Genomic DNA, 20,257 nt, shown 5'->3' on the forward strand with positions numbered 1-20,257 from the left:
TAACCTACACCGGCTCCTTTTTTAGGGCTCGGCTAGCATGGCTGCGCACATGCGCAGCTTGCTCGGCGAGATTTAATGTTTTTGAGTAGCTTCAGTAAAGGGCTTTAAGCCCCGCCCCTCTTTTCCATTGGCTGGCGTCACCTTTTATGCTAAACGGTGACCAGCCATTGGAAAAGAGGTTTCCATGTTGCCTCCCTTTGGTTTTTTCAGACGGCCCACTTGGACGGCCTCGCCTGCTTTCCTCCCGTCGCAAACGTTTTCTTATCTTTATGGGGCCATGTGTTTCAAACACATGGCCCCATAAAGACAAACTCCGGCGCGATCCTGCGACAGGGATGGGATGTGGGGTTGGTTTAGGGGGCGTAATGTAAACTGTGCACATCTCAGAGGGAATCTCCCAATGTGATATTTTAGTGGTCACATCGCACAGCTCTCTTCAGCTGCAACACTTTGTGAGTGGTGAAGGCAATGTCTGTCCCCCTTACATGTCTCTCTGTCCCACACACAGCTCTCAGCAGCCATAGACTCCTGATGCCAGGGTACTAGCCCTCTCACAACTCCATTTGCATGTTTGTGTATCAAGCAGTGCGCGCTTGCTGCTGCCCGGTGTAGGAGATAAAACACAGCAGTCCTGAATCCCAAGAACTCCTGCCTGCACACCAGCTCTTCCGAACCCCCATCAGAGTGACCTGTCTCCTCTATCGTGCGCATTACGCCCCACTCAGCTTGCTTGCCTCAATCCAGGCTGGTCTAGGGTCCACGGCCTGGCAGGCTCCACCTCCTCAGGCCTGGCCTCCTGGTCCTCGCCACTTCCCATTAGTAACAATATATACTGCCTCTCTACCCTCTGACAGCCCAGCCCCCTCTTACTCCCTCCACCCTGCAGTCCCGCACAGCTCTGTCTTTCCTCTACCCCCAGCAGCCTCCCCTCCCCTCCCCTCCAGTCCTGTCACGCCGTGCCCTCTGCTGCTGCGGGTCAAAGTGTGGGCTCTCGCTCCTTCTTCCCGGATCAGTAGTTTCTCTCCGCAGTCTTGTCACTATGTGATACTCTCACACGGATCTGCGCGGCTCTGCTGCGTCTGCAGCTTTCATCCGCTGCAAAGGATGTGCCGCCTGACCAGGGAACCCGGCAGTGACGTCACTCTCTCCTCTTGTCACCAGGGCCGGCAATTCGTAGGGTTGGGAGCAAAAAATAAAACAGGTGCAGCACCGAGGCTGGGACTGCACAGCACCTAAGGCGCGCGTCCATAACCTCTTCTAAGAGGTTGGCACCTGTGTGCCCGTCTACAGCATGGTCACAGGCTGTGGTTGGCCGGGTTTAAAAAAGCAATGACCTACAAGTGAATGGCTGCTTCTCAACATGTGGAAAATCAAATAGCACAAACAGATGGTCTCCGAGTGACAGCGGCAGGACTTTCAGGATGCTGAGACAGAGAATGACCTAGGTGAGGGTGGTCTCAGAACTTGCACCTTCACATACATACTCACCACCTGTGCATTCATCTTAGTAAGTCAAGATACCCCTCCAGGGATCTTTCTCTAACCTACGTGTCACTTACTCCTTAACTATGCATGTTCTATGTGCGATGAAAGCTTGCATTTGTCTTCCCTGCTGGATCTGTAGACGCCTCTAGATGTCCACAACTGCTGCTAACAGCGATTTGTATTTGGTGCAAGAGGTTAGAGCGTTGATGGCAGGCAGAAGCCACATACCATTGCCCGTGGAATGTGCTCCTCACACACAAAGGATTCCACACACTGTAGGACAGTGCTGGGGGTTGAGCTCATACCACACAGATCGGTCTCCTGCAGATCCCAGGTTAATAATCCTAGCGGGACAGACTTTACCTTGCATCCTTGTGAGTTCAACCACTGGGACAGATAATCACACCTACTACATAAATGTCAAGAGACAATTCCGTTTGTAGTGCAAGGATTATAAAAGGTAAATGTAAAATTGTATTTCAAAATTCATCAGCCTCTGCTGGTTTCATGGCTCTGCGTTTCGTCCACGTTTGAGCAGCTTTTGGTTTCCCCGCCCACACTGCAGCTGATTTTGCTATATCGGCCCTTTCATCTCGCCATGATGTCCTCGTTCACAATTTGCTCGGCCCTTTCATCTCGCCATGATGTCCTCGTTCACTATTTGCCCGCTGTGTTGTCACCTACAGCTTGCTTTTTTCAAACAATCCTCTTCCTCCCCTCAAGCCCTACCACCCTCCCCCCCCCCAAAAAAAAAAATCACTAAAGTGTTAGCATTCCAGTCTCTGTTTTGGTTAAAGAAGATGACTGCCCAATATTTCCAACCAAGCCCGTTCTTTGATGTGGGTCTTCGCAGCTTGTTTGCATTCGGGAGTGTGCAGTTCAGCAAGTAACAGAGCGCGGGGACCTCAGACGGGCCTAGACTCTCTATTACTCACTCTCTACTACTCTCTCTTTACTACTCACTCTCTACTACTTACTCTCTACCAGTGACGTCACTAGGGTTGGTGTCACCCGGTGCGGGTAACTCATGGTGTCACCCCCTTACGACTTACCGCATGGACCTCCTCCGCCCTGAGTCCGCCAGTAGACACAGTTGGCAAATAACGGGGCCATACAGAATCCTTAGTAACGTTTGTAAATGTAGGTCCTATATTTACAAAATGTGCCTGTTAACAACAGTGTGATAATTACTCATTGATCAGGTTGTACAGTGGGCTACCTGCTAGTCAACAGTTTATTGGAATTTATAATATCATAGGTATGGTACTTTGTACTGGTGTGGTGTTCCCACTATCCAGCAACACGATATATCATTGGTCGAAGTGGGGGGAAAAAAGTAGGGGAACTGTGGTCGGAGAATCAGAGAGCGGGAATAACCCAAGGATTGGATCAGTGGGCGGAGCCAGAGGTGTGACCAGAATGCGCAAACATCCCAATTTTTTGTATTTGTTTGGTTTCACTGCCCAGTTTTATCAACCAATGGATACACATGATTATTTAAGGTTATAATGAGTTATTGACTGTAAAATGTATTCACAAAGTGGGATATACTTCTAATCACAGAATGTCCCCAAATACGATAAAAAGCACAAGCCACTTGTCTCCGAGCCATGGAGTTTGTCATCAGCACTTCTCCCTTTTCCACAACAGCAGTTCAAACATGAATGGCTAAAAATCCTAGTTTGCAAATGTTTTCTAAATAATAATGGCTCTGCCATATTTGCCTCATAATGCAAGATCTGCAGCATGATCTGACCATTTCAACTAATAAATTGTTTGTAGCTCACACGTATCATAAGTTAATAAAAAATGTGAATTGTGTTGCTGCGGAGTAGATGACAGTTAATAGCTCACTGTTCTATGTTAGGATTTTAACTTATAAACTGCAAGTAACAAAAGGATCTCTCTGACAGAAGCAGTAGCCCACTGGCCTATTTACATTATGTGCACTTTGTGATCTGCATGGTACATGTTCTTTGCAGCAGGTACATTAACCCTCTGCGCTACCTTTCCATGAGTCAAATCTTCCATTAGACAAAATTCCGATCTCTCTCTAGGAAGAACATTAATCACCAGAGTCATCATGACATTTTTATTGTTACCGAAAATTGCTGGAGGCCAGGAAGGAGGCAGCAAGCGCTTTTAAAACCATAATAGACTTGCAGAAATGATGCCTCCACCTAAAGTCAGCACCTGGTGCGGTCACACCGGTTGCACCACCCTAGAGCTGGCCCTTCTCAAGGGTCCTGTGATCTCAGTGACAGGGTCACTGTTGTTCTAGGGTGTGCTGCTTCATAGGCCTGCCCGCAAGACTGGAGGTGAACTTCAGTATGAATAGTGGTGGACAAGCCTTGAAGGTTAACCTACACTTGTCATGCTAGGGTGCACCTGCTGGTGCTACAACACCAGGGATTCTAATGTCTTGAGAAGCCTTCTAAGGTCTAGCATGAGATAGTGCTCTCTCAGGAGAGTGGTCTGGTGGACTTGTTATTAAGGCTGAACCTGGTTCCCCAGTTCCAAATTCAGCAGCTCTGGCCATAGTGCCACATCCTCTCCCCCACTGAATACCATACTGCCCCACTGAGAAAAACTCAGACTGCCTTCAACTACAACCCAATTGTTGCCAGCTATAAACACCTGGATGCGGCTCAATATAAATTACGCACTGGGCAAGAGCAATATGTGGCCTACAAGTAAAAAGTGACAGCATCCTGGAAAAAGCAAACAAGCATAGGGAATGCAAAATTTTGCAAACCATGTGAAATGTAAGCAGCAACAACATGCTTACCTTAACGCTTTTACACTCACTGTTCAGAAATCAGTGAGTGCTTTTGCCTGAAAAGTTAAGGACATGACAACAGGGCCCTGAATGGACCCATTTCAATGACCATTGCTTATATCCTTACAAAACGTAAGCAGTATGGTAAAAAAAGACAACATCCCTAGATGCAGAGCAGCAGTACAAATTTTGTTTTTCAATCCTCACATTGCAGTACCTCCAGGATTGGTGCACTAGTTCCAAGCCCTGGGAAAACAAGGCCAAGACAACAAAAATAGCGCTTCACTGGCAAACTCTGTAAAAGTGGCGTTAATGTGTTTGGGTGTGAATAAAATCAATCTGGCCAGTTTGCTACTACTCTGTCTTACTTTATTTAGTTATGTATTTTGCATATTTTAAAACTTGTATTCCCGATGCTGCACTTTGGAATTAAATGTCAGAAAAATACGACATTGATTTTCCAGCAAAAGTGTTTTTCTTTTTTGGATCCTTTTCACAGGGGAGCAAATAAAAGAAAGAAGAGGAAAGAGAGTGAGAATCCCGAACTGCAGCCACTGTCTTCAGTAAGAGAAGACATGCCGTGCTAGCAGGCGAGAGGCCTCAGCTTGTACACAGAGCTGCTGTGCCTGAAAGTCGTCTTCGCAGGCCTCCCGACAGCTCAAAAGATGGGCCCACAACTCGGTGATCAGAGGCAGGCAACCTCGCTCCGCACTGCCTTCGCCTCCCCCTGCGCCCTGCTGGGTGTCACCCCATATGAGGGTGTCACACGGTGGGGCCCGCACCCCCCGCACCCCCATAGTGACGCCGCTGCTCTCTACTACTCTATACTACTCTCTACTACTCACTCTACTCACTCTCTACTACTCTCTACTCTACTCACTATTACTCTCTCTACTACTCACTCTCTACTACTCTCTACTACTCTCTACTCTGTACTACTCACTCCCTACTACTCACTCTACTACTCTCTCTACTACTCACTCTCTACTACTCTCTATTACTCTCTACTACTTACTACTCTCTCTCTACTACTCTCTCTCTACTACTCTATACTACTTACTGTCTACTAATCTATACTACTCTCTACTACTCACTCTCTACTACTCTATACTACTCTCTACTACTCACTCTCTACTACTCTACTACTTGCTCTACTACTCACGCTCTACTACTCACTCCTACTCTCTACTACTCAGTCTACTACTCACTCTTTACTACTCTACTACTCACTCACTACTACTCTCTACTACTCACGCTCTACTACTCACTCCCTACTCTCTACTACTCACTCTACTACTCACTCTTTACTACTCTACTACTCTCTACTACTCACTCACTACTACTCTCTACTACTCACTCTCTACTACTCACGCTCTACTACTCACGCTCTACTACTCACTCCTACTCTCTACTACTCAGTCTACTACTCACTCTTTACTACTCTACTACTCACTCACTACTACTCTCTACTACTCACGCTCTACTACTCACTCCCTACTCTCTACTACTCACTCTACTACTCACTCTTTACTACTCTACTACTCTCTACTACTCACTCACTACTACTCTCTACTCACTACTACTCACTCTACTCACTCTCTACTACTCACTCTACTACACTACTACTCACACTCTACTACTTTCTACTACTCACTCTTTACTCTACTACACTCTCTACTACTCTCTCTCTACTACTCTCTACTACTCACTCTTTACTCTCTACTACTCACTGTACTCTCTACTACTCACTCTCTACCTCTCTACACCTCCCTCTCTACCTCTCTCTCTACCCGCACATATATATTACCTACTGGCGGTCGCCAGTAGGTAGTTATAGTTAGGACCCCTTTTCCATAGGAAAACCGCAACATTCTATTTGGAATAACTTTGGCGCCGGTCGACGAATCCTCGCGAATTTCTCAAAATAGGTGGGGCGCTACGCTCCGCTCCTACCCTGAAAGTCTCGGGGGGATTCGTCAAGCGGGGGCTGAGATAAAAGGGGGGTCCCAAAACGCGTTTTTCCCATGCATTTTTCCATAGGACCTTTAGACAGGGCTACAGCCCGAACGGCTGAACAGAATTACTAGAAATTTGGCAGAGAGGTAGTCCTCAGGTCAAGGAAGTGCCTTTTGTAGGTTTGGTGTAAATCTGTTCAGTAGATTTTGAGAAAATAGCCTTTAAATCAATATATATATCTGAGCCAGCTTACGGTACGCTTACCGTAAGCTTACCGTACGCGTACGGTGGCGTGCGCGAGCGCGATTCTGATTGGCTCTTAGATCTTAGTAAACATTCGAATCGGCCGAAACCAGGAAGCGGCGGCCGCCATTTTCTCTCTCGCACTGAGAGTTAGGTTGTTAAATAAAACCACTAAACATGTAATGGGGCTGTTTAGACAGCTCCCACACACATAGCCATGATGAGGGAGTCCCCAAAGACCCCCCCCCAAGGCCAAAAATTGAATTTTTTTTTTTTCGTTAATTTCGCCGATTACGCTTACCGTACGGTAAGAAATGTAATAAAAAAAACACTATCCACACTCTACCCACCCCCTGTGCTTTTGGTGGCCGCAGGCCACCAAATGTGCAGGGCTTACTAGAGATGTGAAAAACCACAATATTTTAAACAAAAATAATAAAAGAAAAAATTATCCACACTCTCTCCACCCCGTGTGCAAATGGTGCCCGAAGGGCACCATTTGTGCATGGCTTATAAAAATTACGAAAAATTAAAATATTACCTTTCAAAACGAAGTGCATCATATGTCCTCCATGTGCGCACGGTGCGCAAAGCGCATCATGCGTACATGGCCCATCTTGCGTAACGTGGGCACTTGGTGCGTGTAGCGCACCGCGTGCCCACCGTGCGTGCACGGCACTAACTGCGTAAAGTGGGCGCGCGGTGCGCGAAGCGCACCGTGTGCTTACTGTGCGCGCACGGTGCGCGAAGCGCACCGTGCGCGCACGGAACGAACTGCGTTAAGTGGGCGCGCACGCCACGAATGGCGTAAAGTAACTTAGCATTTAAAAAAACGTACAAATTCACTGAAAAAACCATAGGTTTCACACACGTTATAGTTAGGAATTAGCATTTAAAAAACCTTGCAAATTCACTGAAAAAACCATAGGTTTCACACATGTTATAGTTAGCGGAAATTTTACTGATAAAAAACCAGTGAAATTCCCCCGTTATAGTTAGTGCAGGCAACTATAACTCAAGCGACCGCAATCTTCTGCTGATGACATATGTGTCTTTATGAAAAAAAAATATTTGTAATATATGTATAGCTAAAAATGTATGGAAGAAGACATGGGCAAATAAGTGTCTAAATACAGTATTAGCATCAGCAGAGGATTGCGGTCGCGTGAGTTATAGTTGCCTGCACTAACTATAACGGGGGAATTTCACTGGTTTTTTATCAGTAAAATTTCCGCTAACTATAACATGTGTGAAACCTATGGTTTTTTCAGTGAATATATATATATATATATATATATATATATATATATATATATATATATATATTGAAAGAAAAGGTTTGCCCTTGCTCGAGGAAGCACTCACGACGAGTTTGCACTTCTTTATTGGAGGTTGTGGCACAAGGTACAGGAAACATTCAGAGCTCTTCACTTCACCTTACGCGTTTCGGGCTGGCGCCCTTGCCCACAGGTGTTCTCGGGGTGATTGAGAACAGTGCGCGGTCATCCTTACAAGTCCTCATATATCCGCCCCAATGGGCGTGTCGCTAGTGCTAGGAATTGTGGTCCTTGTAGGTCGCTGCACCGCATCCCATGTGGGATCCTCCTCCACCTCTCATTAAAATATATATATACACATATGCATTTATATATATGTATGTGTCTATATATATATTCACTTAAAAAGCCATAGGTTTCACACATGTTATAGTTAGGTGGACATTTCACTCGTGAAAAACCAATGCAATTCCCCCGTTATAGTTAGGTCAGATAACATGTGTGAAACCTATGGTCTTTTAAGTGAATTTGCAAGGTTTTTTAAATGCTAATTCCTAACTATAACGTGAGTGAAACCTATGGTTTTTTAAGTGAATTTGTACGGTTTTTAAATGCTAAGTTATGTATGTTTTTTTCTTTTTTTTTTAAGGTTTTTCACCGTGCGCGCACCCCGCGATTTTTTTTTTTTTTTTAAATAAAATGTTTTTTCACCCTTCGGGGTCCTTTAGGGACCCCCTGACAAAGGCTAGGGGGTCAGGAACTCTCTACCCTGCCCCCTTTTCACGTTCGCCACCTCTATTTTTCACTCTCGCACCCACAACAAACAAAATGGCGGCCGACACTTCCTGATTTCGACCGATTCGAACGTTGACTGACATGTAACCACCAATCAGAATTACGCTCGCGCACGTTAGGGTGCACGCACGGTGCGCGCACGGTGTGCGGCTATAGATATTTATGTGCTTTAACTGCAATTTTCTCAGAAAATACTGAACAGATGGACACCATATATGCAAAAGGCACTTCCCTGACCTGAGGACTACCTCTCTGCCAAATTTCAAGTAATTCTGTTCAGCCGTTCGGAATCACCCCGAGACTTTCAGGGTAGGAGCTGAGCGGAGCGCCCCATTAGTTTTGAAAATTTCGCGAGGATTCGTCAACCGGCGCCAAAGTTATTCAAATTGAATTTTCGGATTTCCTATGGAAACACGGTCCTAACTATAACTTTCTACTGGCGACCGCCAGTAGGTAATATATATATATATACACACACACACACATACATATATAAACATATATATATCCACACACATCTGCATATCTATATAAATACAAATATAGATGCTTGCATACATATATGCATACATATGCATGTTATGTATATGAAAGTTTGAAAAACACTAATAAAACCAAAGCTAAAAAGCCACCTAATTACAAACAGAATTGCTTTAACTTTAACGAGGGCGAGACCTAATGCATTTTCAATGCTTGTTCTTCACTGCTGCAAGCCTTTGTTCTCTGCTTTCTTGTTTTTCACAAAAATGAACAATTCCAATTTAAAATCGTCGCTATATTGTTGTGAGAAAAGAAAGTCACGAACATGTAAGTTATCAACTAGTCAAACAGCAAAGGCGTGTTAACAGGCAAGCGTGGCTCAACAGCCAAAATAAGTGGCTCATCTGAGGCCAAGATTATATGACATCATTTATATACAAGCTGAAGATTCTAAAATGAGTTAACAATAAGACTATCATGTTAGTAAGAGTTTAGAAAGCAAACAAACTATGAGTCCAATTAAGTACACTGTGAATATGTAATATACAACAGTGAGGGTGACCAACGGTATGCTGCTCTCAGCTTGCACGTTCTCTCACCAAATTATCATTCTAGTGATTTAATTGGTCTTCGCCATCTAAGTCCTTTTTCTATGGTTATTCAATAGGCACGCTCCTAGTCCTGTTTTGTAGAGAGATGTAGCAATCAGTTTTAAGCATGTCCGCAATAAAAGGGTACTTTCTAGGGGCATGCGTAGTGTGAACCTACTGCCCCCGCGCCTGCTGAGATGTATTTAGGCCTCATTCACACCCTTCTTAAAAGGGACAACCCCCCTGGCCAAAGTGTTCTAATGGTTGACACAGGAGCACCCGGTACGACTGAGCTGCCGCAGGCCGCGTGTCACCTAAAAGTCGAGAGAGATCCTATGAACACCTGGAAGGGAAAGAGTGGTGTGCAATAGACCCTTATCCCCTGCAGGGAGACTGAGCTACAGAAGACCCTGAGACCACACCAGCAGAAGGCTTGTGAGCAGACTTGCTCCACCAACAAGGAGGACTGTGTGATGTAGAAGATAGTTCTCTCTGTTGGGGAACACTATCTTTACTTGGTTAAATCATGCCGCCATCAAGGCGACACTGAATTGCAACACTTGCAACCCCTCAAGAGACTGAGCTGCACGAAAGTATGTTCCACTGCACTGTATGTGTGTGTGTCTGTTGCAGGATACATAAAGCAGAGAACGGGTCTCTTTCCACCCACACCCTTCTCACCTGTAAACACATTTTCTTTTCGAGCTGTCAGTATTCCAGCAGCTGCATACGTATCCTTCACACACTCTGAGGCAAAATGGTACTTACAGTTAGCCATGTGTGACAAGTAATTTTGTGCGATCAAGAAAGAGGCCTAGGATTGGAAAGTAAGTAGCCTTAACATAATTATAACCCACTGGCATGGTCTGTGAGAAACTCACACTGTCTTCAGCCTCAACTCCAGAGCTCACAACTGCGCTCTATAAACACCTTCCAACAGGGCCGGACCGGGAACACAAACCGGCCCTGGCAATTAAGTTGGACCGGCCACATGGGGGCTGTGTGGTGCTGATGGGAGCGGCTGCTGCTGCTTTTGGTACACGGCCGATATTGCACTGCTGCAAAACCGGCCCCTGTACCAAAAACAACCCCCATCTGTCCAGAACCGGCCCCCACCTTTCTGGCCCACCGAGGAAACATCCGGTGCCCGCTACAGTTAGTCCGTCCCTGCCTACCAACCACCTCAACTAACCCAGCCATCTAAAAGCCACTCTATACCCAGTTTGTGCTACACAAGAGCATAGCTGCCAACTGTCCCGTTTTTGCCGGGACAGTCCTGTCAAGTTGGAGACTGCCCCGGGTAATTCACTAACCCACGACAGTCCCGGCAATTGCACTTCCAGCCTTGCCAAGTGCGATATATCTAGCGTTAGTAACGCATTTTATGTCACTGTACCGCATTACCGCAAGTAAAATGATTTGCCACGCATATCAGCTTCTTAAAAAAGCTGAGTAGATTACCTCTTTTAATTGTAGAATCAGCTGGTTGCATTATGCAGCACAGGCTACCTGCCTACCTGGCACTATTGGTCTGCATTAGTAGTATGCATGTGCGTTCGGCGGTAAGGCCTGCTGCCCACCACAACTGGGGTTACTGGCTGCTGCCAGGCGGCAAGTGCAGTGTTAATGCCCATGAAAGAAGTTCAGCAGTCACCTCATTTGTGAAGTGACAGTGACTAAAAGGCTCCGGTCAGCACAAACATGATCATATTTTTTTACTTCAAATTCCTGCCGCAGACAGCACATGCCACCAAGAATTGCTGCTGACGGAACTAAATGAAAGGACAAGGAGTGTCATACAGGACCTACTCGACACGTGCTGCCTTGCCCTGCTTTTGGGTGGTCACCGGGGGCTCGGCTGTGTCGAGTGTCTAAACCACAGTGTATGACACTGAAGACAGCGTGCCCCACGCTATGCCCTCTTCACCCTGACTTCAGTCTACAGCTCAGCTGCAGATTACATGCGATGCAGTAGTGACTCCACAGACTGCAGCTGAGCTACAGCGACCAGGCCAAGCAGGAGGAGGTATTTTCTCAGCACTGTCAGTGATTCGGTTGGTAAGTCAAAGAGATCATGTTGTTTAATGTTCTTGCTGGAGAGAGATCGTTGTTTTGTCTAGACTAGTGCAAGTTTTGACTCACCTGTAGCTGCAAAGATTGTGTATCATGCATATTACAGAACTTAATGTTGCTAAAAGGAGTTAGTTTGGGTACAAATGAATTGTTATTAGTAAAGCTAACCCCAACCACTGTGGAACGTTTTAAACTTGAGTTTTTACTTCTATATACCAAACATCCTTAAAATATACTGCCTCCTCGTATCCATGACACGTGACCCCTACACCTTGTAATCCTCATTGTTTTATTTAACATTTCCTAGACTGATTTACACATGTATGATTCATTGTCTCTCTGCAATGTGCCTGTGATGTTAAGTGCTCTGACACCCTGTACTGGTAAGAGCAGAGCTATAATAACAAATTAAATATTTGTGACAGAGAGACTGTGGAGAGATGAGGGGCACTGTTAGCCAGCGGTTGTGGGGGAAGCCGTGGAGAACGAGGTCATGGGTCAACAAAAAAGATTGTTACACTGGGCGCCATCTGCTGGTCCTGTGAGAGTTAGTAAGTGATGTCTGTCACTGTGCTGTTTGAGGTTGATAGTTTTGTCCATTTGGGAAGGTGGTGTTATGGGCCTTGACTGTATGTATGTATGTATGAACTTTAATAGTACAATGCTTATTTTATAATGCAAGTGACAGTATTTTAAGGATCCAGAGTTAAATTATGCTAATTATGTAGGATGGATGGAGTAGATAGAGCTTTGTGTGTGGTAAATTTTCAAGTGAGTAATTGATAGCTGTGCTGCAAAGTGATCCTGGACTTTTTTTTTCAAATGTTGGTAAGTATGGTACTGCATCACCAAACACTACAGATCTTCTACCAAGGATGGTGTGCAACACCGACCTGGACTGAAATATCTTCTGTTAAAAGTAAAATTGTGGCCTTGTTAATTTAAATAGAAACTTGATTTACAGGAGGCTCCAGTAACCCTTGACGTTAAGTGCAGCTGGAGAAAAACACAAGAATGAGCCCATAAGAAGCTTATTCACAAAATTAATTTTCCTTAAACAGTTCTCCTGTTGCACCGTGAAAGAATGCACTTTGTCTTTGCTGTACTTATTTTTTCAGTTCGGCACCTTACTCCCAATGTCCGACGCCAATGTGAAATGTTGCCCAAGATTTAATCAGAACGCTGCTACTCTTCTTGCGAAGAACCCCATTCAAAGCATCTTGGTAGTATCCTAAAATCAATGGATTTAGAATAGTGTCCAAAACAATAATAGTTTTCAAGTAGCGGCACGGTCAGCGTGAGCAGGCCCTGTAAATCTGACCCTTTAAGTCCCAGCAACTTCCTATCACAGACGCAATTTCTGTTTTATCTTTGGCACTTTTCTTTACAGGTAAGACAGTCAATGCTTGTAGAATAAGCAGAGATAACCACCAACACATCTACCCCGTGTGACACAATTTACTGAAAGGTTTGTATTGAGGATAAACTCAGTTGTTTATAATTAAGACTCTCAGTTTTCCGTTTTTAATGATTTTTACAGGTAGATGCAGACAGAAAATATGTGTTTTCTGTCTGCATTGATTTTTAAAGGTGGATAAATACAGAAAATTGGGCTTCTTTTAAGTGACTCTCTGTGCTGTCTTTCATGACTCATAGTCCAACAGCTGAGCAGATAGACAGCATGGGAAATTAAAAAACACAGGATGAAATTTCTTTAAACAAAGGCATGTGTCAACATGCATTTGTTGTATAATGCTATAATTTACCAGTGGGTATATTGTTATGTGATATTTGGCAACTTAAATAGCTAAAACATGACAGACATCAAAGTATAAGTGAGCTTCTATCGGTTAAATAAATATGGAAATGTACAGCTTTACAACTTAATTTATCCGCAAAACACAAAATAAATATGGATAAATACAGAAAAAAGCCAAAAAATAAATATGGATAAATACAGACAGAAATGTTAATAAAAAAAAAAAAAAAATCCCATAAAACCGGGAACCCTATTTATAATTTTGTAGCAGTCTGCACTGCTCTTTCTTCAATCTTAGTTGGGGATAGCTGTTGTGGTGCACATTTCCGATGTGTGTGATATTTGTTATGGATCACAGCTCGTGCACCTAAAATGTATATTTTATTTTAGGCTCCTGTGTTTCTTCGGGTCAGGAGAATTCCACTTTTCCAGCACTGTGTATTTTGGGGGCTGTAGTCTTGGTTTCTATTGAACTAAGTGGACTCAGCTATCTGAAAACAATTAATTAAAGGGCAAGCACTTTGTAAGTGCTGGCCTTCGAAATTTTTATTTGACGAGGGATGGAGTTTCTGTGATGTGTGTTGTTCCGAAGAAACAAAATGCGGGCTCCAGTTACTCTCTGTCATGATTGTTTGATAAAGCAGGGTTGTGCACTTGACATGCAGTGGTATTAGTTTGGTGAAGGGGAGTTGTGCATTTGCACAAAGACGTAAATTACACTGCGCTTTCTTCCCATTCTTTCATTTAAACAAATGCTGCCCATTCACAGGTAATTTTACACTGAGGACAGGTCCGCACAAGGGACTACTGACTAGCTTGTTTGAAGCATAAAAGTCCACTCAGGACATTTGCCATTGCAAGTAAAAGAATGGGTTTAAAATCGCCAGAATGCAAAGAGCGAAAATACAGGCGTAGCTGTTTGATATTTCCAACAGCTTTCTGTTTTGTTCTACTCATGATAAAGTGTCATTTAAAGTGTCACACTTAAGGCATAGAAATGTCGCACACATACACTCTAAAGATTGAAAATGTCACACATGAAAACATTAAAATCTTGGCACCTGTGTATGTTTCAACGAATTTAAATTAGCAGTAACAGCGATGAACGATACAGCAAACAGAAGCACTGTTAGAATCAAGCTAAAGGAAGTGGAGCACACCCGGAGGGTGGGGAAAAAAACAAGTATAGGATGTACCTTTCTTGCTGCGACAGCAGGGTCACCCTCAGCTGCTTTCTTTTACTACCGCAGTCCCTCGTTTATGTCTTTAACACTATCAACACTTGAACAAAAGTGCGGACGCCATAATAAAGTCAGGCTCAAAGCCTATCTATGTTGGTGGACCGGACTCTGCCACCAAAACTTTATTATGGAGAGCTAAAAGACCAGGAAATTGTGCGCCTGGCCTGGGCGTTACCTCTGTGAGGGTGTTTATGATGTTATGTAACCGTCTAATGGGCAAGATAAATGATGATTGGTGGTTTGCAATGGTATTTTTTTTTAATAAACTACTTGAACTAGAACGGTAAATGTGCAACTACCTAGAGATTTAAGGCATTGTTAGCGGACATCTTGGAGTGTGTGCATTTCAGTGCGAGTAGTCGCATAGTAAGAGTGGCTAAAGCCCCTTTCAGCAACCCTAGAGCGGATCCTGGTTACCTAACGTTTACGTACGAGCGGGGGCCTTTAGGAGACGTTTGGCCGACTTTGGAACGTGGGAACCCGGTTGGAGTCTCGGCGTCTACTCAACTTTCTGTGATTCCGGGCAAATCACTTAATCTACCCGTGTCTTAAAGAAGCAGGATGCATCTTTGTGTTATGTATCTGGTCCACATGTAAAGCACTCCAATACTTTGACTCAAGTTCGCGCTATATAAAACTGCAAAACTATGTATAAAGTTAATTGAAGACGGCTGCAATGTTTACTTGAATTGAGGGGGCGGAGCTCCTCAGTGAAGTCTTCTCCGCTGTCACCCATTCTGAATAGGCGAAGGGCAGGGGCAGCAGTCACTCTAGCGTGTCTGAACTAAAGGAAGGAGCCTTCCCTGCTATGCTGAGAGTCCGGCGTGACTTGATCCGAGGGGCTTGTGCTCTCTGCTCGCCGGTGACACCGACTGCTGTCCCACCTGTCGGCGCCAGACGGGAACAGCACAGGTGAGACGCCGGGGTCCGATTGGGCTAGCTCTCCGAGAACTCAGTCTGCCCTTGTCTAAGTGATCGCCGTGGATATGTATCTATTATTGTCCTTATGTACGGAATATGGAGTGCCGTGTATTTTTTTGGTTTTAGTGACAGTCGCTGACATTGCTGCCTAATTGAGGTATACTTGAATTCAATCTTTTATCAGTTTTTGAGTGCAGGCACAGCTCAACAAGTCTGAAATATATATTTTTTTAAACATACTTTATTAATGATCTTCATATCATAGCCGATGCAATGAAAATTACAAATAGACAGTCTTTTTTTTTTTACTTATAATGGATACAACATATACGTTTAGTGAGGCTGCCATATTGTCTCCTTATTATTGAACAGGAAACGAAGAATAAATGGTCTCAGTAGACAATGTAAATATCAAATCATTGCAGTCATGGCAGATGAATGTACATCACAAAGTAGTAATATTTCCATTTATCATAAAAATAAACAGGTTCAACCAAGTCCCCGCCCTCCCTAACCCACCCCCCCTGCTCCTGGTCAGTCGGTGTCTACGGTGTCTATTGTAATCTAATGGGGGATGCCAGCAGTGCCGTACTGGGGGATCTGTAGTGAGCATGGAGTACAATGTACGGGTCTAAGTCCTGAAACCTACTATGAAAGAGTCACGCATGGACTCTGTGTTATGAGGTTGGGGTACCCCCTGGGGGTAATGAGTCAAGTGATTCAAGCTCATGCAGCATGGCCTCCCATTCCAGTGAAATGGGTTGTTTACTGAGTACACAGATCTGCATGTTTTACTCTGGAAGGCATTAGAGCAGAGGTGTGGCTTCACGGAGGTTAGTTTATCCTTTGTTCTTACACAGCAGGCGCAGACAGGAGGCTGTAAAACCTAATGGGCGAGGGTGTGAAAGGCATTGTTCACTGCAACACAGAGCTTCAATGAAGCTCCTTTAGCAGACATTGCTATATGTAAACTGCCACCATTAGACTTTTTAACACAAATTCACCAGTAAATTTATCACAAGACAAGATGTTGAGCACTATGTAAAAGTCAAATACTTGATAGTGTGCATCTACAAAACGCATACAAGCATTTTTTCCATAAAAAAAATACTGTTGCCTGCGGTGGGTATTTTCAATATGCCTGGAAAGAACAAAAAGTTTGCAATTGCTTTCACTATCTGTAACAATCGGTCCACAACTAAATTGCCTATTTGCATGTGTAAATAATATGGGATCTCATTATCAAACTCGACCTTGAACGGAAGAGAAGCCAGTGGAAAATGAGATATCAACAGAGACGTTTGCAGCTAGCTAGCTCTAAACCATCTGGGCTTACATGCCACAAGGAAGTATACAGCTGTATTTTTATCAAAAGCCTATAAATGTAATTCATGACTAGGTACATGCGTGTAAGTTGCACTCATGGTTGTAATGTATTGGACACCAAAAGCAGGAAAACATAATCTTTTCTCCTATTTTGTGCCCCCCCCAGGTGGTCCTTGATACAAGTTATTTTGGTACAAGCACAGAAAACAAATGTAATTTGTAATAAGCCCTATCTCCTGACTGGGACTTCATGTCAGTAGTCATACTTCGATTCAGATAGACCCTCTAGCCATTGGTAATGTGATGTAAATGTCTGTTGCTTTTTTAAAATATGTATTTCATCGACAGTTCAAAATGCAAGAATACATTCAACATTTACTATATTAGGTATATGAAGCATATAATATAAGTTATTATCTAAATTAACATACCTGGGCTTGCCCTAAATACTGCAAAGTAATGTCAACAAACGATTTTAATGCAATTCAAATTATCTGACGGAGATGTTTTTTTCATCATGTGTGCTGTGTTAAAGATAATGGTGTATATTTTAATTACACAGAGTGTATTCAGATAACCCAGTAGATACCTTTAATCATCTGATATCACATATGCAACATGTTTACTCTGTCCACCACTTCCTTTAAACCACATAAAATGGAATATTGAAAGGTTGAGCCAGCAGCAGCAATTTCGCCAGTGTCTCTGGGTCAACATTCCACAAGCAGCGAGAGAGAGAATATGCTGCTTACTTGTCCCTTGGAAAGCACCTCTGGTTTCCATTTTAGACAGAAACACACACTAGTGCCGAGAATGAAAAGAGTGTCTGATGAGTTGCTCGCATTTTTGCAGCTTAGGACATTCACTAATCATAAGAAACAGGAAGCCGGGGCCTTTCTCTTAAGTAAGTAAGATTGGTACACCATGAGTAGCAATAAAATGAATAACTGTGGTGGGTAATTGTGCCGCTGCAGCAAGGATCTGCATTCAACAACAAGGCATGCATATAGAATCTTACTGAATTGTTTAAAGTTGCTGAAAAAGGGTTACTTTGGGTAGTAATAAACACTGATTGGTAAGTGCAATATAAATTGTTATTAGTGTAAAAAACCAATGGAGGGATACATCTGGTATTCTAACAATGCATGCAGGTTTCATGCATAAAAAGCTGAAAAGGTCAAAAACGTAGCCTCGCCCCTTGTTCCGCCTTTAGCACCGCCCTTATGCCCGCCCCAAACTCCACCCCCAGTCTTCCCTCCTTTTGATGAGTACCTGCACTTATTTTTGTCCATTTAAAGCACTGGCTATGGCCTTACGGCCAGAGCCACTGCAGACTTAGCAACTCGGAAACCAGGTTCTGATATATGCTCAACATTTTGTGTTTCTGGACAAATGACTTAATCTCCACTGCTTTACCAAAAAAACAAAAAACATCTGGGCTTGTGTAATGTAAACCTTTGTTCATGCAAAACGCTCCAATGCTCTGAGGCCGAGTTTGTGCAATATAAACTGCAAACAAATTTTAAAAAAATGGAGTCTGTAGGAGGGCTTCCACAGAGGTTGTGTTGCTTCTGAATAGCAATGAATTTAGAGGTCCGAGTCTTGTCCTTCCCATCAGAAATGATAGTTTGCCTGCTGTTCGTGTTAGCTCAACCTAACCTCCAAATGTGATATTCTCATTCAGAGTTAGTGAGACTTGAGGTCTCTGTGGATAGATTTGTATTGTATAATTTATTGTATATGATTGTAATGCACACATTTTCAAAACACCAGTACATAAAATCAAGTGAAAATAATTCTAAATTAAAATTACAGCTATCATGTATCCATTCAAAATGTCCCAGTGTAAACCAAGAAACAATAAGTTAGGACCAAGTTATCGATTCACTTAGCTGCTGCTGCGGTGCCTCCCAAGTTTCTTTCTCACTTTGTGTGAAGTCCCTTGGACTTAGAACGGAATTCACTATACACAATCATTTGCAAATTGTCTAGCTGTTAATGTTCATATAACAGCGGAATGATAAGCAAAAGCTTAGCCTAGTTACCACCAACATTCTGAGACGGTTCAGTCAGTACTACTCTGCTCGGTAAGGGAACTTTAGCCATTTAGCAATCTCCAGGATAAATAGCCTTAAATACTGAGTTTTAAGATGTCTCCCAGGCTTTAATGAATTTTACACATTGAGTTAAAAGATTTCCCATAGCGGGCTGGAACGTAATGTTGGTAGAATTAAGGGAAAGTTATAGGCCTCCTTGCAGGTGTAGCATCCATGTGATAGAACACAGGTTTCAAAAGGGTACGTCGAGCAGGCCCAATTCTGGACAGCTGATAAATACATGGGTAAAAGTTGCTTTCTTATAACTGCAAAATCTGCACTTTGTAGGTATAGTGGGCCCGTTCCTCAAGTTCGGTCAAAGATCATTTATTGGAAGAGACAGAAATATTGAGCCCAAGAGGCTTCTCCTACATGCCCTGTTTAGTGGTTCTTTCAGATAGTATTGTAGACGTGGAATTCAATTTGAAGGAAGGATGCGTTTTATAGTGTTCCTTTAGTAACATAGTTTGTAGATCTGCTTCCCTAGATGTTGCCATAACCTCTTTTTTCCCATTAATTGGTTAAGTGCAGAATACAGTAAACTGACAGACCTTAGTGTGACTAGATCAAGGGATAGGTTGGAACACGCCAAGTTTAAGTATCTGGTAGGGGTGCCGCTCGCAGATGAGGATTGTGGACTTGGGACAAACGCTGAATTGAAGTCGCGGAGGACTAGCTGGATAACATTTTTATGGCATTTTAATTCCTGGAGGAAGTCTTTTATATAGCGCTATCTACCCCTGAAGGTCGGCGTTCGCCGGGACTGCGAGGCCCAGGCTGCCCTGCAACGCTCTAGTGCAGCGCACCTGGCGCCTCTTCCCGGCCCCTCCTCCCTTCCCTATTTTAGCTCACGTCCATTCTCGCGATAGCGGGACGCGAGCAGGGCGCAGACCGGGGCTAAGCCCGGGCAAAGGGCGGGCCCTCTAAGGCCCTCCGAGGCCGACTGGGGCCGGGCAGGGCTCGGATATTTACATTCTCTGAGTGCCCTGTTTGCATCCGTTCCCTGGGATAATATCGTTGCCATGGCCCTGATCTCTGATAAAGTGTGTGGGGTAAAGCCGGGGGGCGTACTAAATGGCCCTCTAGATATTTATTTTAAGAAGGTTGTAATGGATGATGAGAGGGATATTACTATGGCTGAGCGTAGGACAGAGCGTCGTCGCTCTGTCAAACATGAAACGCAGGGCTCCTGATGATTCTATTTTTGAGGCCCCCTTAGATGCTGGTGGTAACTGT

The 20,257-nt window shown here is 43.9% G+C and overlaps 2 protein-coding genes across 2 annotated transcripts in view; one reads left to right on the top strand and one right to left on the bottom strand.

Moving 5' to 3' along the window:
• The window catches only part of DMAC2L (distal membrane arm assembly component 2 like), a 159,242-nt gene extending 144,477 nt beyond the window's left edge, over positions 1–14,765 (bottom strand). Inside the window, exon 1 of the mRNA XM_085626999.1 lies at positions 14,634–14,765. The gene's annotated coding sequence lies outside the window, so the exon portion shown is untranslated. The remainder of the gene's footprint in view (positions 1–14,633) is intronic.
• Positions 14,766–15,010: 245 nt separating this feature from the next.
• L2HGDH (L-2-hydroxyglutarate dehydrogenase) overlaps positions 15,011–20,257 on the top strand; it is a 158,666-nt gene continuing 153,419 nt past the window's right edge. The window contains exon 1 of the mRNA XM_085626998.1: positions 15,011–15,590. Within this exon, the coding sequence (XP_085483124.1) occupies positions 15,487–15,590 (104 nt within the window). The 5' untranslated portion in view covers positions 15,011–15,486. The remainder of the gene's footprint in view (positions 15,591–20,257) is intronic.

Source organism: Triturus cristatus, chromosome 9, assembly GCF_964204655.1.
Source record: "Triturus cristatus chromosome 9, aTriCri1.1, whole genome shotgun sequence".
NCBI classification, from domain to species: domain Eukaryota; kingdom Metazoa; phylum Chordata; class Amphibia; order Caudata; family Salamandridae; genus Triturus; species Triturus cristatus.